The 20,582-nt window shown below is 40.9% G+C and overlaps 1 protein-coding gene across 1 annotated transcript; it reads right to left on the minus strand.

Moving 5' to 3' along the window:
* Positions 1–974: 974 nt before the first annotated feature.
* On the minus strand, positions 975–18,358 carry LOC309889432 (zinc finger protein 131-like). The gene is made up of 5 exons (XM_082782270.1): positions 18,214–18,358; positions 12,818–13,181; positions 12,493–12,715; positions 9,086–9,216; positions 975–1,625 (listed from the first exon to the last, which is right to left on the minus strand). Exons 1-5 carry the CDS (start codon positions 18,345–18,347, stop codon positions 1,008–1,010), a joined length of 1,470 nt encoding a protein of 489 aa, XP_082638396.1. The 5' UTR covers positions 18,348–18,358; the 3' UTR covers positions 975–1,007.
* Between the last annotated feature and the right edge of the window lie 2,224 nt (positions 18,359–20,582).

Consider the following 20,582-nt stretch of genomic DNA (forward strand, 5'->3'; position numbering starts at 1 on the left):
TTTTGTCAAGTGTCAGAATTTAATTTCAAAAAAACAGGAACCTGATACCATAGAAATGAGTCTTCTCAATTTGTTTAAACACATTCATTTTCAAAAATGAAGATTTATAAAAGAGTATGCTGATAGCTTTCTTCCAGCTCATGTTTAGCACAGATTCTACTGAGCTTTTCCTATTTTAATGTGTTCCTTTTAGAATGTCCTATTACCTCTATATGGAATGTTTCCTCCCTCAACCTTCCTCATTCTAAATTTAATGCAAAAAAAAAATCAGTAGTTGACAATTAACTTTAAGCAAAAATATAAAGCATTATAACATTACTTACATTGCCTTTTACTGAACTAGGTTCTTGAACACACTAGGACCTTTGTGGAAATTTAACCAGTCAGTGTTGAAAAGGCACAGGATTTTTGTGCTCCGAGACCTCCAGCAAAAATGTTTTTCTCCCATACTGAAAGTTCAGAAGTTCCAGCTTGATATAAAGCTTCTCAGATTAAAGAAATGCAGGGACTGCTGTTGTATGTACAACACTGCAGTTGGATGGCAAACAGCCTGCCCAGAAAACTCACAGGTACTCCATTGGTCATTTATATTAGAACCCACCAGATTTTACTAATTCTTCTGCCACAGACACTCTGCAAATCTGTAACAAGAGTTTGCTTCTATGGCAAGAAGAAAAGAGGTTACTCTTACATATACCCAAGGATGGTATAACAATGATTTGTGAGGATTATCAAAATCTTCACAAAGCTGTCCATCTCTACGGTAGTTTGCTCTGTGTTATTACATAAGTGAGTTATTTTTCACATATGAGAGAAATTTAGTTGTACACAAAGAAAACTAACTTTGGTCCACTTGTCCGTATTTCTAAGGAAATAACATCGGAAAGATGACCACTGATGGTTCAAAAGCCAATGTAAAAGTTAACAAATATAATTTGGCATTTCATTTGTAAACCTGCACAGTGTGGTTGATTGTCCTAGTCATCCACCTTTTCATTCAGTGTCCACTAATTGTCTTCAGCTTGTTCATGATCTTCCTTATCTACATCATCTATGTGACTGGGTTTCCTTTTTTCTGCTTCTCCTTGATCAACACTTTCATATTCTACTTGTTCAAGGTTTGTTCCATCTATAAGTTCTGCCCGTACTTCTTCCATCTGTATTTGATTTACATGCTCAACATGCAACTCCTCCGCATGAACTTCAGCACCTTGTTCAGTCTGAATGTGCTCAACTTCCAAGTAACTAATTTGCACCTGTTCTTGCAGTTCATCCATCTGCATGCCTTTCACTCGATTGTCCTGTATGAGATCCTGGTGCATCTGTTCCACAGTTACCTGTGCAGGATCCACTTGTACCTGAATTACTGGTAGGACGTGGACTTGTTCCACCTGTTCTATTATAGTCATTGATGTTACTGGTTCAATGTCCACAGCTTCCACTGGAAGAACCTCTTCTGTCACTAGTTGTTCTGAAATATCATGCATGTCTTTGAGATGCCTTCTAAGCTCACTGCCTTGCATAAACCACAAATCACATAAGGTACAGTGGTTGGGTTTGTCACCAGTGTGTGTTACCAAGTGATCTTTAAATTGATCCCAACTGCTAAACACGCTGTTACAAACCTGAAACAAAAGATACAGTATGTTAAACAGTGCCAACAGAAACATGACAAAGCATAGTGTCTATTTAAGACCACGGCTTCACATAGCGTAGCTTCTTGCTACTTAAATTAAAAACAAAACAAACCACCAACAACAAAACAAACATGTTAGAGGTAAAAGCTCAGAAGTCAGCGCAGTGTCCTGCACTTGGATTGGGGCAATCCTAAACATGAATACAGGCTGGGTGATGAGTAGATAGAGAGCAGCCCTGTGGGAACTTGGGGACGTTGATGGATGAAAAACTCAACATGAGCTGGTAACGTGGGCTTGCAGCCCAGAAAGTCAACCATATCCTGGGTTGCATCAAAACAAGCAACTCGGCCAGGCACGCACAGGCCAAACGGTTCCTACAATGCACTGAAGACAATTTTCTGACGCTGGTGGTGGAGGAGCCGACGGGGAGGGGGGTGCTCCTGGACCTTGTCCTTACCAACGGGGATGGGCTTGTTAGGGATGTGAAGGTCAGGGGCAGCCTGGGATGCAGTGACTATGAGGTGGTGGAGTTCAAGACGGAACTTGGTGGAAGAAGTAAGGCTAAAAACAGGATTGCAGCCCTGGACTTTTGGAGAGCCAACTTTGACCTCTTCCGGGACCTGCTTGGGAGTATCTCATGGGCTAGGTTGCTAGAAGGCAAGGGTGCATGTGAGAGCTGGGCAGTACTTAAACAGCATTTCTTCCAAGCTCAGGATCGGTGCATCCCTAAGAGTAGGAAATCGGGGAAGGGGGGCAGGAAACCCGCATGGATGACCAAGGAGCTCATAAATAAGATCAAAAGGAAGAGGATGGTCTATGAAATGTGGAAAAAGGGCCTGTCCTCTTGGGAGGAGTATAGAAGTGTTGTCAGGGCCTGCAGGGATGCGACAAGGAAGGCTAAAGCCCACCTAGAGATGAGGCTTGCAAAAGAGATAAAAGATAAAAAAAAAAAAAAAAAAACAACTTATTATTAAGTATGTAAACAGTAAAAGGAAGACTAGGGATAATGTGGGTCCCCTGCTGAACGAGGGGGGTGTCCTGGTAATGGGAGATACTGAGAAGGCGGAGATACTAAATGCCTTCTTTGCTTCAGTCTTTGCTTCAAGGACTCCCCCCCCTCCCACCCTGGGACTCCTGGACCCTGGAGGGAGGAGAAAGAGTCTGGGAAATGGAGGTCTCCCCCGTGGTTGATGAGGGAGTGGTTCGGGAGCATCTGAGTGGGCTCAACGCACACAAATCCATGGGTCCCGAAGGGATGCATCCACGTGTGCTGAGGGAGTTAGCAGAGGTGATCGCCGAACCGCTCTCTATCGTCTTTGAAAGGTCCTGGAGAACAGGAGAGGTGCCTGAAGACTGGAGGATAGCCAATGTCACTCCGGTCTTCAAAAAGGGCAAGAAGGAGGATCCAGGAAACTACGGGCCAGTCAGTCTCACCTCTGTCCCTGGAAAGGTGTTGGAACAGCTTGTTCTGGATGCCATCTCCAAGCAATTGGAAGAGAAGAAGGTTATGAGGAGTAGTCAGCATGGATTCACCAAGGGGAAGTCGTGCTCGACCAACCTCATTGCCTTCTATGATGGCATCACCAGCTGTGTAGATGAGGGGAAAGCAGTGGATGTCATCTACTTTGACTTTAGCAAGGCTTTCGATACTGTCTCCCATGACATCCTGATAGCAAAGCTGAGAAAGTGTGGGATAGAGGAGTGGACAGTAAGGTGGGTTGAGAACTGGCTGAGTGGCTGAGCTCAGAGGGTGGCGATCGGCGGTGCAGAATCCGGCTGGAGACCTGTGACTAGCGGTGTTCCCCAGGGGTCAGTGTTGTGTCCAATCTTGTTCAACATCTTTATTGACGACCTTGATGAGGGAATAGTGTCTGCCCTCAGCAAGTACGCCGATGACACAAAGCTGGGAGGAGTGGATGACAAGCCAGAAGGCTGTACTGCCTTTCAGCAAGACCTGGACAGGCTGGAGAGATGGGCAGGAAGAAACCAAATGAGGTTTAATAAGAGCAAGTGTAGAGTCCTGCACCTGGGAAGGAACAACCACACGTATCAGTTCAGGCTGGGGGACGACCTGCTGGAGAGGAGCTCTGAGGAGAAGGACCTGGGGGTTCTGGTGGACGACAGGTTGACCATGAGCCAGCACTGTGCCCTCATGGCCAAGAGGGCCAACGGCATCCTGGCATGCATTAAAAAGAATGTGGCCAGCAGGTCAAGGGAGGTGATCCTCCCCCCCTACTCTGGCCTGAGGTCAGGCCTCACCTGGAGTACTGTGTCCAGTCCTGGGCTCCCCGGTACAAGAAAGACAGGGATCTCCTGGAAAGAGTCCAGTGGAGGGCCACAAAGATGATACGGGGCCTGGAGCATCTTCCTTATGAGGAAAGGCTGAGAGACCTGGGTCTGTTCAGCCTGGAGAAAAGACTGAGAGGGGATCTCATCAATGTGTATAAATACCTGAGGTGTGGGAGACATCGGGATTTGGCCAACCTCTTCTCAGCGGTTTGCAGGGACAGCACAAGGAATAATGGTCACAAGATAGAGCACAGGAAGTTCTGCACCAACACACGAAAGAACTTCACGTTGAGGGTGACGGAGCATTGGAACAGGCTGCCCAGGGACGTCGTGGAGTCTCCTTCTCTGGAGATATTTAAGGCCCATCTGGACACCTACCTGGGCTGCCTGCTCCAAGGAACCTGTTTGGCAAGGGGGTTGGACCCGATGATCTTTCAAGGTCCCTTCCAACCCCTTCAATTCTGTGATTCTGTGAAAACCTCTAGTGAGAACACACCTTAAGTACTGCGTTCAGTTTTGGGCCCCTCACTACAAGGACATTGAGGTGCTATAGTTTGTCCATAGAATGTTAACAAAGCTGGTGAAGGGTCTAGAGAACAAGTTTTATGAGGAGCAGGCAAGGAAGCTGGGGTTATTTAGCCTAGAGAAAAGGAGGCTCAGGGAGATGTCTCTATAACTACCTCAAAGGAGGTTATAGCAGGGTGGGGGTTGGTCTCTTCTCCTAAGCAACAAGCAACAGGAGAAGAGCAAATGGCCTTAAGTTGTGCCAGGGGAGGTTTAGGTTGGATATTAGGAAAAATTTCTTCACCGAAAGGGTTGTGAGGCATTGAAACAGTCAGTCCAGGGAAGTTGAGTCACCACCCCTGGAGGTATTTAAAAGACACGTAGATGTGGTGCTTAGGGACATGGTTTAGTGGTAGTATTGGCAGTGCTACATTAATGGTTGGACTTCATGATCTTGGAAGTTTTTTCCAACCTAAGTGACTCTATGAAAAGATGCGTGACCAGCAGATAGAGGTGGAGAATGACCTCTCTCACAGGTACTAAGCTACTGTCCATCATATTTGAGAAATTATGGCAGTCCGGTGAAGTCACATTTTTAAAAAGGGAAAAAAGGAAGACCCAGGGAACTACGGGCCAGTCAGTCTCACCTCTGTGCCTAGCAAGATTATGGAGCAGATACTCCTAGGAACTATGCTAAAGCATGGAAAATAAGGTTATCAGTGACGGCTAACATAACTTCAGTAAGGGCAGATCGCACCTGACAAATCTGGTGGCTTTCTACGATGGGGTTACAGTGTTGGTGTATAGGGGAAGAGCAACTGACATCACCTACCTGGACTTGTGCAAAGCATTTGACACCATCCCACTTGATATCCTTCTCTCAAATTGGAGAGACGTAGATTTCATGTGAATAGGCCACTCAGTGGATAAGGAATTGGCTGAATGGTCACGCTCAAAGAGTTGTGATCAACTGCTCGACATCCAAGTGGAGATCAGTAAAGAGCAGTGTTCCTTAGGGGTCGATATTGGGGCCAGTGCTCCTTACCATCTTTGACACTGACATGGACAGTGGGATTGAGTGCACCCTCAGCACATTGGTTGATGACACCAAGCTCTGTGGTGTCATGTGCAGTAGACAGGCTGGAGGGAAGGAATGCCATGCAGAGGTACCTGGACAGGCTTGAGAGGGGGGCCTGTGCAAACCTCACGAAGTTCAAAAAGGCCAAGTACAAGGTCCTGCATCTGGGTTAGGGCAATCCCAAGCACAAATACAGGCTGAAGGGAGGATGGACTGAGAGCAGCTCTGAGGAGAAGGACTTGGGGGTGTTAATTAACGAGAAGCTCAACATGAATCAGCAATGTGAGCTTGCAGCCCAGAAAGTGAACCACATCCCGGGCTGTGTCAAAAGAACCATGACCAGCAGGATGAGGGAGGTAATTCTCCCCCTCTACTCTGCTCTCATGAGACCCTACCTGGAGTACTACATTCAACTCTGGGGCCCCCCAACATAAGGTTGATCAGAGGTCTGGAACATTTCTCCTACGAAGACAGGCTGAGGGAGTTGGGGTTGTTCAGCCTGGAGAAGAGAAGGCTCCAGGGAGACCTTATAGCAACCTTCCAGTACCTAAAGGGAGCCTACAAGAAAGCTGGGGAGGGTCTCTTTAAAAGGCAGTGTAGCAATAGGACAAGGGTTAATGGTTTTAAACTAAAAGAGGGTAGATTTAGATCAGATATTAGGAGGAAATTCTTTACTATGAGGTTGGTGAGGCACTGGAACTGATTGCCCAGAGAAGCTGTGGATGAACTCTTCCAGGGATGAGGCAAGACCAGTTTGGATGGGGCTTTGAGCAACCTGGTCTAGTGGGAGGTGTCCCTGCCCATGGAATTAGATGATCTTTAAGGTCCCTTCCAACCCAAACCAGTCTATGATTCAGATGAACAGAACGTCTGTTATTACTATTTAAGAAATCGTGCCATTTCATAGAATCATTAAGGTTGGAAGAAACCTTCAAGATCATCTGGTCCAACCATCACCCTACCACCAATGTCACCCACTAAACTATGTCTCTAAGCACCAGGTCCAATCTTTCCTTGAACACCCCAGGGACAGTGATGCCAACACCTCCCTGGGCAACCTGTTCCAACGCCTGACCACTCTTTCTGAGAAGAAATGTCTCAGAATTTTCAACCTAAACCTCCCCTAGAACAACTTGAGGCCATTCCCTCTAGTTCTATCACTAGTATCACTAGTTACCTGTGAGAAGAGACCAACCCCCAGCTCCCCACAACTGCCTTTCAGGTAGTTGTAGAGAGCAATAAGGTCTCCCCTGAGCTTCCTCTTCTCCAGACTAAACAACCCCCATTCTCTCAGCCACTCCTCATAGGATGTGTGTTCCAAGCCCTTCACCAGCTTTGTAGCCCTTCTATTTATACATAAACAGGATACTTACTGAATTTATGAGTCAGTACAGATTTTGAAATTTTTCTTATTTCAACCTTATGTGAAATTCACATACAGAAGCATGCCCCAATAAACATCTGTTACTAGAATTTTGAGCAGAAAACTGTATTTGTGTAATAATATTGCATGATGGAAGTATGATACAAATTGTCCTGTTACTGAAGTTCTAGATGTAGTACTACTAGCCCCCTTTTCCTCATCATCTTTATTTTGTTCACAGCAATGTGAGGTTTAACCAGCTAGAGTAAACTCTCCTATTCGGCTACTAAAAAAAAAAATCTCAGTAGATAAAAATCTCTTAAAAACTCCATCCCTTTAAGTCTTCTCCACCTAGAAGTACTGCCTAGGCTGCACAGGCACTATTTTCACAAAGCACTTGAGCACACTTTCATTTCTTCCCTTCAGCTGGCACTGACTGAGGTGAGTAGCCTGAAAATAATACACAGAAACACTGCAGAAACAAGGTGCCAGAGAGAGAAGAGTGGGATAAAGTCGTACTTGGAGTAAAGAAACAGACTCAGGAGTCTTTTTCAACAGAACTGTTCTCAGTTGCAGAAAGAAGCAAAGAATGTGTTTCGACACTCCTTCACTGTCAGCAAGTATTTTTGAAACAGTGTTCCATCTCCTCTTAATTTTTGACAACAACACAGAAGGATGATGGAGTAACTGACAGGAATTAACTCAAGGAACAGGTCATGTAATGGATCTGAATATCCCCATTTTACTGTTGAAGTCTGTTAAAAACAGGTTTATGATGCTAGTGCCAGGCTTTCTTCTGCCCAGACTCATGCTTTAGAAAGATGTTGTACAAGCGTTTAAAATATTAACCTTATAAACACACAAAATTACTTAGTCATATATAAAGGTAGTAACTATTAGTAATGTCCAAGCACATAATTACCACTCTTGTCACATGTAGCCTAGTTCAGTCCTCAAGACATACACTGAAAAGCAACAGAAGTGCTCATCAAGCAAGTACAATTTTGTTTTCTCCTCGTTCTGCAGTGAGCCAAGATTTTATTTATTGAATACTATTCAAATTTAGTTCTAAAGATAAAAAAAAAAAAAAAAAAATCAAGAAAAAAATATCCAGGAATTACTGCTGCTGCTGCAGGCTGAAGTAACACTAATCTACATTTACAACATCTGTAAGAGAACATGGTATCAATTTAGAAAGAGAAAGCTATGACACAATGCAATTAAACCAAAGGGTTGCAAAGACAAAACAGTATATTCAGTCTGATGCTACTAGATATAACTTTGTGTTAACAGTAGTTCTCATGCTCAAAACAAACATCTTTAAAACATAGGTATGCTCACAGAAATTAACTTCAGACTAGCATAAAAACTAAATGATGCAACAGAATCAGTGAAACTTCTAATTAAAGTGTGAATGAATTGCGTATTGCTAATCATTCATCTGCAGTATTTGCTTTCTGTGAATAAAAAATGTTCTCTTTTGAAACAAATAAAACCAATGTCTAGCAGTTTTCTTCACTACACAAGCCAAATTAACTTCAAATCACAGCTTATCTGTCAACTGAATAGGATGAGAGCCTTGGTGGGTGGGGGGTGGAGAGAGAAGTGTATTTGAGACCGTTGCAGAACTGAAGCAGCAAAATGGCAAATAAAAAAAAAAAGCTGCAGCCAACCTTAGTTCTCATATTATCTAGCTTTTAAAAGCTGATTCTTAAAAGTTAAGTAACTTTCTTCTGAACAGCTTTTTGAACCTCAGTTACATATAGTGACCAAGTACTTCTTATGTCTATCTACAGCATTTATATTTGCTTAAAAGATATGGATTGTCATCATAAGATAGAAAGACTTTATAGATCAAGTCAATATATTGGGTATCAAACAGAAGAATAACAAAATAGGAAAATAAAATAGTACTTCGTAATTTGGACTTTAGTGAAGCATGCTCACAAGCGGGAAAGGCCTAGGTCAGTGCATCATGAAAAGAAAGCAGAAAGTATTATGAAGATCCATATCAGTAATTCCATGTTTTAAATGGAACTACTTGGACAAAATAATTTATCTGCATGTTGGGGGTGAATGTGATCCTTATATTTATTTTACTAATAGTAGTTCTTGGAGATATGAGCCCACTCTTATTGTCTTTCCTGTGTAGTATTCATTCCCTCAACACAGGAAGGAGGTATCTAACCTCAGACTGCAACTTCCATTACCCACCTGACATTCATATAGCTTCTTTCTTCCCTTTTTAGCTCCAGCTCCAGACTGACAGGCTGTCAAGTGACATTTGAGTGTGCTATTCCTAGCAAAACGTTCGCGGCAGTTTGGACATTCAAATGGTTTTTCACCTATCAAGACAAACACAGGGGTTTAAGTGTATAAAAAAATGGTTTTCTGTCAGCTCTTCCTTTGTCCTCTCTCCATTTTGCATAGATTGATAGATATGCTGTAAAAACTTGGCCAACGAATATTCTACAGAAGAGAAAGACATTGCATGCAATCTTTATTTATGTAACTAAAAGGGAAAAAAAATAATGTGGAGTCATAATTCTCAATTAGAAAATGACAATCTAATATAATTGCTAGTGCTGTTTAAAGTACATTCATTTTTTAATGGAAGTTAGATTGCTATCCTGTCAAAATATCTTAATGAAATAGCAGCTATATAGTCTTTTCACCTGATAATATTTATACTTAAAGACTCAACATTAGAAATTATACAAAGTTGCACATTACAGAAAGTATTAAAAAAAAAATACAAAGTTTTATTTTCAAGAACAAAAACAGCTCATGCTCAAAGAGCTGAAATTGAGCTCCAGACAAAGAAGCTGGCACAGAATGACCTGCTGACCATGAAGTAACAATCCATCAGCATTTTAAAAAAATGCAAAGAGAAAGCACAGAAGGACATAGATGAGCACAAGCAAGATAAAAAAATCTTTCTATTTAGTCACTTTCTTTCAAACGTAGTACCAAAAAGAAGAACATTTTCCACTGGGAAGCCAGCTAAGGACAACAGCAGGGAAGGCTGAAAATAGGTCCTGTTTTCTTTTTTTCATCTGAGGTAGTATATTGTTATTACTGTCATCAAGTAGTAGCCAAGTACAACTGGTGTCTGTTTACCAATTTAATCACATACATACACAATGAAATTCAAAGAAGTTAAAGTACAAAAAATTAGGAACAGTATGTTTCTTCTGAAAGTCTGATAATTAATCTGTGAAGGTACTGGCATCAATGTAACTACTGAAACAAACTGCTTAATGAATTCCAAAAGAGGATGAATTCCAAATAAGGATTATTTCACAGTAAGGGACAGATTTATTCTATTCTTACTGAAATTCTTCAGTAATCTTCAACAGATTCTGACAAAAGTAACTGAAAGTGACAATTTAATGATAATGCTAGCAATATCCAAGGGCCAAAAGAACTCACGTGACTTCTTGCACAGCACAAATCAGCACTGTGACCCAAGTTGTACATCTCACAAGGGCGACAGAATGCATGCACAGCATGCCAGGCTGCCGTTACCTTGAGAGAGGCATTGGCAATGTGAGCAGGGGGCTGAACGCCTCTACTAAAGATGACAACCTGTTTCTCTTCTCCTGCGTATGATTCAGCTGCAAGTTTAACCTCATCTAATTGAGATATTCTAAAGAGGGAGGTTTTTGACTGGATCACAGGACAGAAATTCTGAGAGAAGACAGTCTGATATTGTGCTGGTCCTTTGTAATCCTGTAGCCACAGGAAAGAGATGGTCCAAAATAAATATTGTTAACCCAAAGAAATGTCTAACAATACTGATTTTTATTTGCCTAATGTGTAAGAAATACATCCCTAACTATAAAGCTACCACGTCATTATTTGTGTTTAGAAAGAAAGAATAAACCCAGCTTTTTATTTTTTCCCCCCACAAGTACCCCAAAGGTAGGCATTTATCAAACAAACTCTTTGCAATTATTTATTCAAGGTATTCAGAGTCCACTTATTCACAACTATGGAAGATGTTAAAGTACACTTCCTGCAAAAACATATTTTAGATTTACCACACAATAGCAAAAATAGCAAAGGCCTTATTTTTTTCCTAACAAGTTTGTATAATCCGTATACAAATCACTTCACTTACAGAGTTTTCAGACGTTTAGCTGCTTGGAGCACATCAAAACTCCCTCACTTCCATCTTCACTCATGTGAGCAAACTCATGCTCCATAAAAGTTAAAATAAATAAATAAATTTGAGAAATATTTAGCAGTCAAAATTCCCAGTAAAATCAGAGGAAATCAAAGCTGTCCAGTGTCTCTTTCTGCTAGGGGATATAGGCTTTGCAAAATACCAGGATTAGACAAGCATATCGAGAGCAATAGCTTCCTTCTAAGATTGACTTCTGTATGAGGAAATTGCTCTTCTTGTGCAAGACAAATTAGAGCTATTGACTTCAAAGGATATACATTAAACCTGGCAGAATTTCTGTCCTGTGAGTTACCTACAATTGGCAAGCAAATTCACATTGATTCTCATGCAGTAAATAAAGAATCATTACATCATGCAAAAAATCTTCCTGTTTATAAATTCTGGAGATGACTTTGTTAGTGTGTTCATGGGCACATGACATGCAAGACAACTTTTTTTTTTTTTTTTATAGTTTCTTAAGAGATTCAGAGGATTCTTAAGGCACTGTAGAAGTGTGTGAGAAAGAAGCTCCAAGGTTACCCTTCCTAATTTATTTTCTTGAAACAAGAGAACAGCTTTTGCTGATATCAAACTCCTACATCAAGAAGAATTACCAAAATTAATAAGGTGTCTATTACTTCTGCACTTGTTACTTGAATGTCAGAAAGAAGAGGGATGCTACCCTCCATTAAATTCTTACTGATGACTCATGACTGACATATTAAATAAAAACATATGGAAGGATCAGGACCATATATTTTACATTCAAAGAGTTATCTATATAACACTAAGTATCTGTACAGACAGTAAAGACATTTCAATGAGATGAAGTAGCATGTTAACCTCCCACATTATAAGAAAGGAGCACAAGTAATTTTGTACTCAGAAGACACTATTGTAAAATCTGCCTTTATGAAAACTGGATAACAAAAGTCTACTATAGTCAATAGAAATACTTTGTTGTGTTAGTTAACAAACAAAATCAAATAATGAGATGAGATGTTAAGAGCAAGGATAGGGGTGGTATTTCACCCTGACAAAATCACAGCTGTGAAAATAAAAGTAGCTACTCAGTTTGGCACTTTTTAAGAAGTAAACATGCCTTACAAAGTATTTAAAAAAAAAAAAAAGAAAAAAAAAGTTTAACACACTTGAGAGAAGCTTCATTAGGATTTTCTGGTTTTAGGTGCCTATTTTTAACCACTTAAAAAAACAAACAAACAAACAAAAAAAACCACTCGATTCCTCACAGTTTATATCAATGGGAAAAAAAAAAATCAGCATAGAATCAACACCAAGATTCTATGATTTTAGTTGTAACTAGAAGCCAAGTATTTCAAGCATTTGGGACTTGCGTGTTCTCTTCAGCATATTCTCTACTTCCCCAAAACATGCAGAAATTCAAAGTGCTAGATTCAAAGCCACATGTACATGCCTATAGTAGTACTCTTACCTGTGTGCTTCCGGAGGTGCTCTTTAAAATGTCCAAAGTGGTCAAACTGTTTTTCACAGTACTGGCATATATGTATTTTTTTGCCAGGTCTTTGCTTCTTGCTGGCACCACCTTCATCAACGTGGTAACAGGTGAGGTGCTGTTTCAAAGCACTCTCTCGTAGGTACCTTTTATTGCATATATCACACTTGTAACTCTCAGTAGAATGTGTTTTCATGTGTTCCTTAAAATGGTAAAACAATTTAAATGAACAGTTACATTTCTCACAATGGAATAAATTGTTCACGTGTGATAGCTGAAGTTCCACAATTTCAATACCTTCTACCTGTTTGCATAAGGGATCAGTTGCACTGTCACCTTCTTCTTGTATCTGGCATTTTCGTTCTCCCTGACGATACTTGCTGGTAATATCTGCCAAAAGAGCCAAAGCAGATTCATCTGATGTACCCGTTGTCTGTATGCACTTTATGGATTGCTCTGCAAAAGCTACTTCTTCAAGTGTCTTGACGCTATCATCTTCCATTTCAATTGTCCCTTCAGCAATCTCAACCTCAATTTCAATAGGCTCCGATTCTGCAGATGGCAGTGTTTCTGTTATAACATTAGAGGTTTCAGCTATCTTCCTCTTTTTCACTTTATCTTTACCTTGTATTTGATTTGATTCTAAGGGTGATGAATTTTCTTTGTTCCTGTAAAGCATTTGCATAAATATGGTTAAAATCCACAAGCACTTACGTAATAATTCCTGCCTGATAGTGAGTTTCTGCATTAAACATTTTCTAGGTATTTCTCAAAGAAACTGAATAATGAATGACCACATATCCTGTGTGCATTTCAGAAGCTAATCTGTCCTTAACTGATACTCCTTAGAGCTGTAAAATAGCAAGGTTAAAGCTGTAGAGCCTTTTACATAAGGTTACTGAAGTGTTTTAAAGTGCTGTATCATGATTTTGGCTAGGATGGAGTTAATTTTCTCCATAGAGGCTCACACAATGCTGTGTTTTGGATTTCCAATAAAAATAGTGGTGATAACACACCAATATTTTCAGTTGTTGAAGAGCAGTGCTTACACAGAGCCAAGGACTTTTCTGCTTCTTATGCTGCCCTGCTAGCAAGAAGACTGAGGTGCACCAGAATGGCAGAGGGGACACAGCAAGGACAGCTGACCCAGATTGACAAAATAGATATTCTATACCATATGACATCATGCTCAGTAATAAGAGCTGGAACAAAGGAGGAAGGGGGGGGGTTGTAGTTGAAGTGATGGCATTTGTCTTCCCAAGAAGCCGATGAGCTCTGCTTTCCTGGAAGCGTCTGAACACCTGCCTGCCAATGGGAAGTAACAAATGAATTCCTTGTTTTGCTTGTGTGTGTGACTTTTGCTTTACTTAGTAAGCTGTCTTATCTCAACCTATAAGTTCTTCCACTTTTACCTTCCCAGTTCTCTCTCCCATCCTACCTGGGGAGAGCAAAAAAGCAGCTGTATGGTACTTATCTGCCTGCCAGCATTAAACCACAACACTCTTGCTTGAATGACACAAAACACATCAATAAGACCAGTTTGGGCTAATGGTATAGGTTTATCTAAGAAACTTGTGAAATTCTGTACTTGGGAAAAAGATTTACCCAAAGGGTGGAGTTCCAACTCAAAAATAAGATTAAGACTTAGACTGAGGCACTGTATTACAATTCCTCCCCCTTATACTTTGGAGAAGAGTCTGACAGTAATACTCAAGTTTGCTTTTCTACCAAAAATATTTCCTATGTTTCCTCCAGCTCTGTTCCTTTTGCCTCTGCACCAGGCACACACAACCCTCTTCCTCCAAGATGTCAGGGATAGGCAGAGCTGAGCGAGCCAGTGCTTTCAAGTGAGACCCTCAAGACTATCCACAGCACTTACGTTTCAGTATTCAGTTTCAAAAACGGACAGATGATCTTCCCCTCAAATCAGACTGATGAGAGTATGCTTTTACTTTCCTCTGCAGCCTGATGAATCATTTCATGTAATCTAGTCCCTATCACTTCTGGGTCATCTAGTAATAGGCAAATATGGCTTCAAGTATTTGTATGTCATATGCCAGAAATATGTGGCTAATGACCTCACGCAGGATACAGCTTATCAAATTACACCTTACAATATTAACAGGAAGACAGAACAGTTAAACTTGCTGTTTCATATACCCTGTATTTCTGTCTAGAAAGTGTCAAGTTACTTTGCACATTACCACAAGTAGCTCCAGAATTATATACCAAAAGAATCAACTGCTCAGGAAAGAGGAGACTACTATTCTTGAGCACACTGTGTGGTTCACGTGTGAAGCTATGTATAAGGATACACACCATACAACTGCATTTTAAGGAATAACAGCTGGTTGTTTTCTTTCTAGTCTAGGTAGTAATGTCCAACTCTTGGATACATTATACAAGAGATTAGTGCCCTGGTTTTGGCCGGGATTTAATTTTCTTCCTAGTAACTGGTGTGGTGCTGTGTTTTAGATTTAGGATGAGAATAATGCTGATAACACACAGATGTTTAGCTTAAGCACTGCTCTGCAACAACTAAGCCAAGGACTTCTCAGTTTCTCATATTACCCTGCCAAGGAGGAGACTTGGGGTACACAAGACGCTGGGAGGGGCACAGCTAAGACCCCTGCTTGGGGTCTGGCTAGGCATCAGTCAGCAGATGGCAAACAATTGCATTGAGCATCACTTGCTTTGTATATTCCTTTATCATAATTTATCAATGTTATTTTCCCTTGCTTCTCCCCCATCCCACTGCTGGGGCTGGGGAGCGAGCAAATAGCTGTGTGATACTCAGATGCCTGCTGGGTTAAACCAAAATGGTTAGTTCAATTATCATTTCTACTTCAGCTGGTTTCTGAAGCTTATCCTTTTCGGTCAGAGTTTAGACCAAGACACTGTATTGCAATCCCCACCCCTTTCTACTGTGGAAGAGACTGACAGTGATACTCAAGTTTGTTTTTCTACCAAAACAACAACAAACAAACAAAATAAAACCTCCCACAACCTTTGCAGTCTATGAACAATGGAAATAATTAAGCATATACTGGCTTGTATGTGTCTGTTAAGCAAAACATTTAATTCTTACGTTACAAGGAAATACAATGTTTACTAGACGTAGATAACCAATAAACTACATAACATTACATAGTAGTGTGGAATAATTAATTGCAGACTGGACAGTTTAGCTTGATGGATTGATCCGAACCTTGTTTCAACAGCTCTACAGTTGGTACATACCAACTCAAAGCAATACCAATTAGAACACACTTTTTCAGTTTTAAGTTTCTTTTCAATTTCTCAAGCAGACTCCAAAGGTCTGCTTTTTTTTTTTTTTTTTAAATCAAATCTGGGGAAAAAAAAAAAAAAGTTATTTTGATTCTACCACGCTTAATCTTAATGTCAAAAAGAGACGTGTTGGTGTTGTTGGAGGGTAAGACCAGAAATGCACAATTCCACCTCTCCTATTAAGAAAAAAATACCCATTTTCAGCTCAATTGCCAATCCCCAGAATAAGCACAGAATAAGTTAATTCAAAAATCAAAAAAATCAACACTGATGTTGAAAACCAAGTTTTCCATATCATGTCATGGAGGGTTTTTTTTTTTTTTTTTGCTTATTTTTTTAAAACAAAATGCTAATGGACTACTAGGAGAACTCTGGGCCAATGCCACTCCCCTTGGCTAACGCATTTATGGGAAGATGGGAAGATAAAGAGGAATCTTAGCCTTGATGCAAAGGCCAGTAGGTCTAGAAGAGAAAGCAAGGATAACCATAAGACCAGGAGACATTTATTGCCCATCCCTCTGCTTCATGATGAAAGAACAGAGGAGAACACAGAAGGAATGATAACATAACAGCACTCTGTGAAAGTAAAAGGGAAAGAATGGCAAGAAAAAAAAAAAAAAGCATGTTGGGAATAGCACCTACTTTTCACAGGTTGGAGTTCTGTGATGGCACACAGTTACAGGTACTGGATAAAAGGTGCCATAGCAACATCTGATTATGTACTAATTCAATACAAAACTTGTTATAACAATTATATTTCAGTTGACAAGGCAAGACTGACTGATGTCATCTACCTGGACTTATGTAAGGCTTTTGACACTGTCCCACATGGCATCCTGATTTCTACAGTGGAGAGAGATGGATTTGAAGGGTGGACCATTCGGTGGATAAGGAAGTGGCTTGATGGACGCACCCAGAGAGCAGTGGTCAATGGTTCCATGTCCAGGTAGAAGCTGGTGATGAGCAGTGTCCCTCAGGAGTCTGTCTTGGGACTGGTGCTTTTCAATATCTTCATCAGTGATGCAGATGATGAGACTGAGTGCACCCTCAGCAAGTTTGCAGATGACACCAGGATGAGTGGTGCAGTTGATATAACAGAAGGAAGGGATGCTGTACAAAGGGACCTGGACAAGCTTGAGAAGTTGGCCCACATGAACCAAAATGAGGTTCAACAAGTCCAAGTGCAAAGTGCTGCACCTAGATTGGAGCAATCTCAGGCATGAGTACAGACTGGAAGAAGAACTCCTTGAGAGCAGCCCTGCGGAGGGATTTGGGGGTTCTGGTGGATGAGAAGCTTGACACGAGCCGGCAGTGTGCGCTTGCAGCCCAGAAGGCCAACCGCATCCTGGGCTGCATCAAGAGAGGCATGGCCAGTAGGTCAAGGGGGGTGATTGCCCCCCTCTACTCCACCCTTTTGAGGCCCCACTTGGAGTACTGTGTCCAAGTCTGGGGCCCCCAGCACAAGAAAGATGTGGACCTGTTAGAACAGGTCTGGAGGAGAGCCACAAAGATGATGAGAGGGCTGGAACACCTCTCCTATGAAGAGAGAGCTGGAGAGCTGGGGATGTTCAGCCTGGAGAAGAGAAGGCTCTGGGGAGACCTCATTGTGGCCTTTCAGTACTTAAAGGGGACTTTTAAAAAAGATGGAGAGGGACTCTTTACTTGTGTAGATAATGATAGGACAAGGGGGAATGATTTTAAACTAAAAGAGGGGAGACTTAGATTGGATGTTAGGAAGAAGTTCTTCACGCAGAGGGTGGTGAGGCACTGGAACAGGTTGCCCAGAGAGGCTGTGGATCCCCCATCCCTGGTGGTGTTCAAGGCCAGGCTGGATGGGGCCCTGGCAAACCTGATCTAGCGGGTGGCATCCCTGCCTATGGCAGGGGGGTTGGAACCAGATGATCTTTAAGGTCCCTTCTATGATATGATTTACTCAAGAAGTTTGATATTTTGTATTTTCTACCAGGAAGCTTCAAAATCACTGCCTATTCTCTCAGAAGCAGCATAAAGCTGCATGAAATCAAATACTAGCCCATACTTGTTAATGTGGTCTAATTACCTAAGGCACATTGTCACCTGTACATCCAGCTCTCAATCAGGTGAGGGCAGTCAGATAGCACAGACCTGGTATTAGTTACCACAGACATTATAGAGCTGTGAATTTTTGGTGTTTACCAGCCATGTCACTTGCCACCAAGTTCCAGCTCAAAGAATGCGACATTCCTTTTTATTTCTTTTTAGCCTTTATACTCTTCTACTGTAAGATATGGATCAGAATTATACAGCCCCCCACAAGTTCAGGAGGTTCCAGGATAAGGAACACCACTGCAAAATACTTGCAGCCAGCTCTGTTAAAAGGATTCTTAAGACTATATTTAAGTGTTGGGAAGAAAAAGAGGCTTATATGTTTACCTGATTTCAAGTGCTTTGATTGCTTCTAACATCTGTAAATACTCAGCTGCTTTCCAAACATCATTTGCTTCCTCCTCACCTTGGACCATTAGTTTTGCTGTATAGGTGAACTCTATTAGGTGACGAAATGCCATATTACTTACACCTGTTTATAAGCAAGGAAAGCAAGTTAGCACCTCAGAACCTCACACTCTCCCTTCTAAAAGGATAAATTCAAGACTGATATTTTTCTTTTTGTTTTTATTTCAAGGGAAGCTTTTTCCAGTAGCAACAGCTGCCTCAAAACAATTCAAGAGCTGAGACATAAAAAATTATCTGATATGACCAAGCATGCATGTCAGCCTGTACCAAAGATACCACATTCATTTCAAGCTTTGATATACAACTCTTTTTTTTTTTTTTTTTTTTTTGATTTTTTAACTGCATCAATCATACTACCTTCAATCTCCACTAAGGGCTCCTGAGTGAAATCTTGGAAGAATTTGTAGAAGAACTGGCTACAGGCAGCAAGAACAGCCTTATGAGCTTTGAAATGGTGACCTGCAAAGACAGAAAACATTTTGGTTTAGGAGAACACTTTCCTTACTTATACTGCAGAATAAGTGACAATACACAAAACAGCTGTAAAACCCAGTCTACAAATCTACTCTAGCACCATACATTCACTTAATGTCTCCCTGTAACATGGGATGCTACTGCAGCTAGCTTATCTCATTCTCATACAGACCCTTGCTGACATCACTGACCTTGCTGAACTCCCAGGAAGAATGTCTGGAACTGACTACTAAATTTCCTTAGACCCAATGGGTATCAAATATCAAAGTAGAAGGCTCAAATTGCACAAGAAGTGGTAACATATTAAGGTTTTGAAATTCTAAAGGGGCAGACAGTTAAGTACTGAAAGGAAGAAAGCTATTTGCCAACTCCCAGAACCTCTGAATGTTCATGAATTAAGGTCTTTCCTGGGAATGGTACTGTATGTGGATTTCCTCTGCAACTCAATCAGCTAGAGAACTCATTCACTTCAGAGTGTTCCTCTTTTCAGATATTTAAATTTCAGATATTTAAAATAAGATATTTTATGGCAAATCTTTGCATGAACTTTTTTCCTGTATGTCTTGAACTCAACTGCCAGGTTTTATCCAAGTTAGCTGTGCTTTTTGCCACTCTTACAGACTGATCTATTTTATCACCACTTCAGCTAGCATAAACATCCCAGCAGAACAAAAGCACTTCTGCTCTGCTCTTCCTGTTTTCCAGGCTTTGTATTCCCCATAACTCTGTTGCCTTCTCCTTGGCACAGGCATGAACATTCATAAGTCTCCACAGGATAGAAACATTCACGCTAAGTTTTGTGCAAGCACTGTCAGTGAAACTATGGCAATTCCAGAACAGTCTTTTCTTCATTTGTTTCCTTTTTTCTAATCCAGACTCTATACAACTCTTTTACTTCAAATGAGTTATTGCTATCCTTTCAAGGGTCAGGTGGTATTCCTTTAGCTAAGTCTGTCCTACTGGACACTGCCTATCTTTCTTGAAGTGCTCATTCATTCTAAGACACATTTGGGATAAGAAGCTATCTTAGGCAATCAGACACACCCTTTTCTAATGGGATACACACCCTTTTCTAATGGGATAATAAGCACTTATCTCTGTCTTCCTTTTAAACTAATACTTATATCTCTAGAACACAGAAAAAGAAAAGTGAGTTCTTCTACCTTGTTTTAACTATGTATTAAGAATGGTAAGCAGATACTACAGAAGCAATCTTTTGCTTTTTAAATAATATGTATACAAGTTCTCTGCATGCAAACAGGTTAAGTTAGAGAAAAACATTTTTTGCAGCATTTTAGAAATACTTAGATAACATTAAATAAGTACAGCAGTTACAAAGTGGTATACTATCTGAAAATATTTAGCCACTTGTTCAGAAAAGCAGAAGCACAATTATTAATCACTACTGGAGACTGTTTATCCCAAGACTTTAAAAGAAAATCTGCAAGCAACTCATAGACCAGTACAGAATAAAGAACTTGTTAGCAGCCCAGTTTGACAGCCGACCCATGACAAACCCACCATCTTCCCAGCACAGCTTTCAGAATTCTCTGTATACCAGCTGGTCCACAGGCCTATACATACCATCCACAATCAGAGTGATGTCTGTGAACTGGTCCTGCTCACGTTGTTCATTCAGTCTATCCAAAATAACTTTATAGTGTTCTGGGAATTCCTGGATACATTCCATCATTTCTTCAGCTTCCATGGCCAAAGTAGTAGTCTGGGAAAGATGCATTAGCAAAGAAAGAATACTGAGTCGTTCAGTAAACACTATGCACAGTCAAGTTAGCATACAAACACAAATTAAGTGG

The sequence above is a fragment of the Aythya marila genome, assembly GCF_965140915.1.
Source record: "Aythya marila genome assembly, chromosome: W".
In the NCBI taxonomy this organism is placed as follows: domain Eukaryota; kingdom Metazoa; phylum Chordata; class Aves; order Anseriformes; family Anatidae; genus Aythya; species Aythya marila.